The 6,000-nt window shown below is 45.8% G+C and overlaps 1 protein-coding gene across 1 annotated transcript in view; it reads left to right on the forward strand.

The window, feature by feature from the left end:
* Positions 1-6,000, forward strand: part of LOC307033006 (uncharacterized protein) — a 39,662-nt gene that overhangs the window by 26,472 nt on the left and 7,190 nt on the right. The window contains 6 exon segments of the mRNA XM_079671277.1: positions 1,383-1,599; positions 2,181-3,538; positions 4,193-4,343; positions 4,760-4,861; positions 5,704-5,741; positions 5,822-5,849. Of these exon segments, the coding sequence (XP_079527403.1) occupies positions 1,383-1,599; positions 2,181-3,538; positions 4,193-4,343; positions 4,760-4,861; positions 5,704-5,741; positions 5,822-5,849 (1,894 nt within the window).

Here is a 6,000-nt window from a genome sequence, read left to right on the forward strand (position 1 = left end):
AAGTCAACAGTTGGCCACTTAAACACTCAACATTATGCTCATCACTTGCTTATTGAAGCTAAATGATTGCTGTTTGTAGTCCAACAAGTTTTAATGTCTTCCATCTACACACATGTTCTGTCATTGAGAAAGCTCCCACTCCCAGGATGTCCGTCAGTGTGTATTTAGTCTGTGGTTCAGCTGATCCGGCTAGCCTAAACTATTTAGTGCCAGAAAAACACTGAGCAAGTGTGTGTGAATGGATGAGTGTGTGAGAGGCAGCGATGAGAGAGACTGCTTTTGTCATTATGCTCCTGCGTAGCCCGTGCGACGTGGTAGTCGTGGGAACAGCATTCTTTCCTGGAAGAAAAGTGGAGAAGCAGGCAGGCTCGCTATAACAGGAAGAAAAGTCCTGGGTGTGCTGAAATGAGAGCAGAAACATGATATCTGTTTCTCTCGTTACACCGTCCCAGTAGTACCATGGCAGCCGTACTGTAAATACTGGAGAGACTTTTTGTCCTGTTAGCTTCAGCAGCCTCCGTCAACTTTCTATAAAGCAAGTGAACAGGAACTACTGTTTAGTTCATACTGAAACCATGTAGCTTGGATCTATTTATCAGAAGACCAAGGCAACTTATCATCTAGTTGTCCTCCATGCAATTGGATTGCTGTTTGACAAGTGTTTGGTCTCGGTTTATTTGTTATGGATCAAACCCCCTTGAGATTTAGGAACACTGTTGCAAATTGAGTGATGGCCCAGAATATATACATTTTAAGAACCTTACATCTTAAAGAATAGTTATTCTCCATGCGTTTGGAATTGTGCTACTCATATGGAACTGCTGCTGTTTTATTTCATATTTTTGTTCTCAGTTTGGTGTTTTTAGAAGTGCCTAAATAGAGAGTCAAACTTCCGAAGATGGCTTAAATAACGCATTTATGGAAGTGTCTTTTAATAATAATAAAATGTCATAACTTATTGTTCATGTGCATCTCAGGGTCGACTCTTGGTTGTTCTGACAGTAAGTTTCAACATGAATGTGGTACAAATAAAATCTTTTTGATCTTTTATGAACTCTGTAGGGACATTATTTCTGTATTTCTTCTAGGGTTGCAACTATGCTTTGTGGATTGTTCATGGCAATAAACATATATACAGTATCTATTGGAAATAATAGGAATAAGATCAATTTAATTGAGTTGAGCTTTACTCAACAACACTGACGTATTTAAAGTGTATTGAATATCATTTCACAACACCAACAATCCATATAAAGACTTTTCTTTACAAATTGGACATAACATTTAATTGACAAACATTATCCTTTCCATCCTAATGTACCTTCAGGTGTTATTATGAATATAATCAAATCTTCACCTACATGTCTTTTTCTGTCTGTCAGTTTTCCAGAGCCTCAGCCGGCGTACTACTGCTCTGAGGAACCGTTTGGTCGCAGTGAGGAGGAGAGAGCCCTGAGCTCAGAGGGCCAAAGGTCACCAGGGGTCACCGGCCACGCCTGTACGCCCAGCCCTCCCCCCCCACCCTCACCACCACCACCAGCCCACGTCAACGAGAAAACTACACCAAAGCTGTTCAGCCCAAGCAGGCTCACTTTTACTGTAAGGGCATTTCTTACACTAATTTTCTGATCTCTCTGTTGGGTGGTGCAGTGATGACGTCATTGTGTAGGTCCACCCAGAGAATATCATAGCAAGAAGTCCCTCAACAAAAATCTGTGGCAAACACATGTTTATGATACTTACCTGTATTGTTCACCAGAATAATCTCAACATGTCTTTTATGATATTTGAAGCGTAAGTAAAAATGACTCCACAGCAACAATGTGAAGCTAAGTCGCCTAATGTTTGCCGTGATTATGTTAAGTATTGAGATGTTCACCATTTGCGTATTTACTGACTTATTTTATATGGTAAAACTGGACGTAAAAATCTCATACATTTGTGTTAACCAAATTTAAACAAAAAAAACGTAAAGAAATCCATTGACTTTCAGAAGAAGCAACTGGAAGGTTTAAAATGCAAACTCATTTCCGGGTTTTAAGACTCATTCCTGCACCACTTTATAGCTCTCTGTTAATGCTTTATTAGTCTCTTGTGTTACTTAAAACTCCATGTTTAAACGTGAATGGCAAAGGAAAATGTATTCAGGTTTTGAAACGCGTGTATCTTCTCCCTCCCAGTCTTCCCAGCCTGGAGGAAACAGCACGAACATGTCAGACCTGCCGTCCTTCACTCCCAGCGTCTTCCCTCCCAGCGCCTTCAACTACGAGCGACCGAGGCATTTCATCCAATCACAGGCGACCTTTCAAGCCCCCAGCTACGAGAGCGTTCTGAAAGAGGCCCATGAGAACCAAAACAACTCTCAACAGAACCTCATCAGCTCCCAACATGTTACAGAGACACAGAGCCAAGCCAAAGTGATGTCTGCCCAAAGTCAGTCTTTCTCTCAAACTCAGTCGGTGTCCAAGTCCATGTCGCAAACGCAGACGCAGGCACAGTTTCAGTCACTGAGCCTCAGTCAGAACCAAGCCCAGTCTGTGACGCAGACCCAGGCCCAAACCCAGGTTCATACCCAGGCCCAGGCTCAGTTACAATCCAAAACCGAGGCCCATACCCAGGCTGTGATGCAAACACAAACCTACACCCAGGCCCAGGCCCAGGCCCAAACCCGGGTTCATACCCAGGCCCAGGCCCAGGCCCAGGTTCATAGCCATGCCCAGGCTCAGTTACAAACCCAAGCCGAGGCCCATACCCATTCCCAGGCCCTGATGCAAACACAAACCCACACCCAGTCCCAGGCCCTGGCCCAGGTTCACACTCAGGTTCATTCTCAGTCCCAGGCTCAGGCCCAGGTCCAGATCCAGTCCCAGGCCAATGGCACCAGCAAGTCCTCTCCATCCTCTTCAAGTCTCAGCTCTCCTATATCCACCCCCGCCTCCTTTACTGCTCCTCCTCATTCCTTCACAGCCCCCATGCTCAGCCCGTCTGCTGCCCCCGCCTCCTCCTCTGCTCCTTTCCCCCTCCCGCCATCCTCCCCTTTCCCCGCCTCCTCCGCCCCTTTCCCCCCCCCACCATCCTCCCCTTTCCCACCCTCTCTCCCCCGCACCACCATGCGTTCCACCATCACCCTCACCCCCAGCATTCCCAGTGCCACGGGCCTGGGCAGCGCCACCCTGCCCGCCAACCAGGACTCCATGTCGGCCCCGGCAGCGTTCCTCTGCTCCGTGCTGCCCTCCCCCTCTGCCTTCTCCCCTTTCTCCTCCTCCAAGCTGTCCCCCAACTCCAGCCTCCCCCACCCCTCCATCTCCCCCTCCCGCTCGCCACTCTCCCCCTCCAGCCCTCTCCTCCCTATGAGGGCCTCCTCCTTTCCATCTCCCCTCCCTCAGCAGCATCTCCCAGTGTCACCTTCTCTCCCTCGCTCCCCTTTCTCTCTCTCCTCCCCCTCATCTTTCCCGCAACCCAACACTCCCAACGGTCAGAGCAGAGTCCCCCCCGCTGTGGTCTCCCTGCCCGCCAGCTACAAGGCAGCACCAAGCATGTGAGTCCAAAGATAAAGTATATCATATATTTGGCATGCAAATGTTAACAGACGATTGAAACGTTCTGACGCTTAAAAGACATTGCTAGGAGGATAGAGCTGCACAATGTTTGTCACAGGGGAACTATGTTTGAATCTTGGTGAATTTTGGTGCAGCAGAGATGTCCCTGCTTACTAAACGTGTTGGACAGACATAATAAAATGAATATTAACATAGAATATTTTATATACATAATTAGTTATATACGTTGATTTCAAATTGAAATACTACAAGGTTGAGTTTGAATTTTAATATGTGCAATTGTGCAGGGTTACAGAGAGAACTCTGAAGCTGTGAGTTCTCCGCAGGCCAGTGCTGACGTGGTAATGCTGTTCAAAGGAATCATTTTCTGTATCCATCCTATTACTTTTTTATTCCTTATCAAAACCAATATATTTAGCTATATTTAAAAGCATGGAGCAATCATTGCTATCTATATTTACTGCCTGCATGTAATAGCATCTTTTAGTAAAAACTGTCCAACCGAATGTTTGAGCATTCTTTCATAAGTGATGCACAGCAACAGGAGATATTCTGTCGTAGCTTGTCTTCTCTTCTTCATCACTGCTTAAATGTTGTTCCTCCCTCTTTTTGTCCCTATTGCTATCCCCCAGCCTTCCAAAGCCCATCCTGAAGAAGGCTGTGGCTCCGCGGCCCTCTTCCTCTCGCTCCACTGATGATGACATCCAGGGCTCCAAAGACGCCCTCATCCAGGATCTGGAGAAGAAGCTGCGCTCCAAGGAGGCCAGGAGGAGAGGCAGCCAGGTGTGTGTGTGTGTGTGTGTTTCCTGCAAACTGAGTTAGAAGTGCAAGTTTTAAATAAACATTCCCCCCTCGGCACACACCACCCCAGCCCTTCACGCTTACACTGTGTGTGTGTGTGTGTGTGTGTGTGTGTGTGTGTGTGTGTGTGTGTGTGTGTGTGTGTGTGTGTGTGTGTGTGTGTGTGTGGTGTGTGTGTGTGTGTGTGTGTGTGTGTGTGTGTGTGTGTGTGTGTGTGTGTGTGTGTGTGTGTGTGTGTGTGTGTGTGTGTGTGTGTGTGTGTGTGTGTGTGTGTGTGTGTGTGTGTGTGTGTGTGTGTGTGTGTGTGTGTGCTTTAAACATAAAATAACGTTATACTTTCAATAGTTTACCAATAAAAGAAATCAAGTTTAACAGAATAAAGCTTTATTTTCGAACAGAAACTGTCCTATGAGGAGCGTATGGCTCGGAGGCTGCTGGGTCCAGACAACGCCAACTACATGTTTGACCAAGACAGTCTCTCAGACTCACAACTCGACCAGGTACGACCACAGACTGTCAAGTAGTTAATGAACACCATGATTATAACATAACGATGTGTGTTGCACTGCTGCACACACATTCATGTTGGCTCTGGTCCAAACCCATTAGTGTTTTCTTTGCTATTAAATTAAGAACACACATCATTACAGGCATTGTGGTTTCAATGGCTGCACAGTTCCCCTCTCAGGGCCTCCCGATGTATAAAAAGCCTGGCAGCATTATCTCTCTCTCTCTCTCTCTCTCTCTCTCTCTCTCTGTCTCTCTCTCTGTGTGTGTGTGTGTGTGTGTGTGTGTGTGTGTGTGTGTGTGTGTGTGTGTGTGTGTGTGTGTGTGTGTGTGTGTGTGTGTGTGTGTGTGTGTGTGTGTGTGTGTGTGTGTGTGTGTGTGTGTGTGTGTGTGTGTGTGTGTGTGTGTGTGTGTGTGTGTGTGTGTGTGTGTGTGTGTGTGTGTGTGTGTGGGTGTGTGTGTGTGTGTGTGTGTGTGTGTGTGGGTGTGTGTGTGTGTGTGTTGTGTGTGTGTGTGTGTGTGTGTGTGTGTGTGTGTGTGTGTGTGTGTTGTCAAAAAGCTCTGTCGCTCACAGGGCTTTGCACCATCTATTCTCTCCCTTTACACACAACACACTGCACATACACACATTTGTCAGCGGCTATTTCTTGCCTACTTTCTCCGAACAAGCCCATTTCACTGTTGACAACAGGGCTATTGTGTCAGAATACACACACACACACACACACACACACACACACACACACAGTTACCCTTCTGGCGTTTTATGCTTCTTTTTGTAAGTTACGAGCTGTGAATATTACCTTTGCTTGTATTGGTTTGTTTTATTTTACAGCCAGAAGCACCAGAAGGAAGACACACAGGAGGATTATGGTAAACAACATACATTTATGTATCAATGTTGAACATGATGATTAACTCAGGAATTCACCTGTGTTTTTCACCTTGAAAAGTGATTTCAATTCAACTTTTAAAGCTTGTGTATGTTACCCTGTGAAATAAATCTTCTATTGGGCTGAGATACGTACATTTTTTTTTTTTTTAATTGAGCTTTTAAATTACTATCTTACTTCCACAATATGTTTGACGAGCAATTTTTGCCCCAAGTTGCAAACAAAGCACTTTGTGTTGT

The sequence above is a fragment of the Notothenia rossii genome, assembly GCF_949606895.1.
Source record: "Notothenia rossii genome assembly, chromosome: 3".
In the NCBI taxonomy this organism is placed as follows: domain Eukaryota; kingdom Metazoa; phylum Chordata; class Actinopteri; order Perciformes; family Nototheniidae; genus Notothenia; species Notothenia rossii.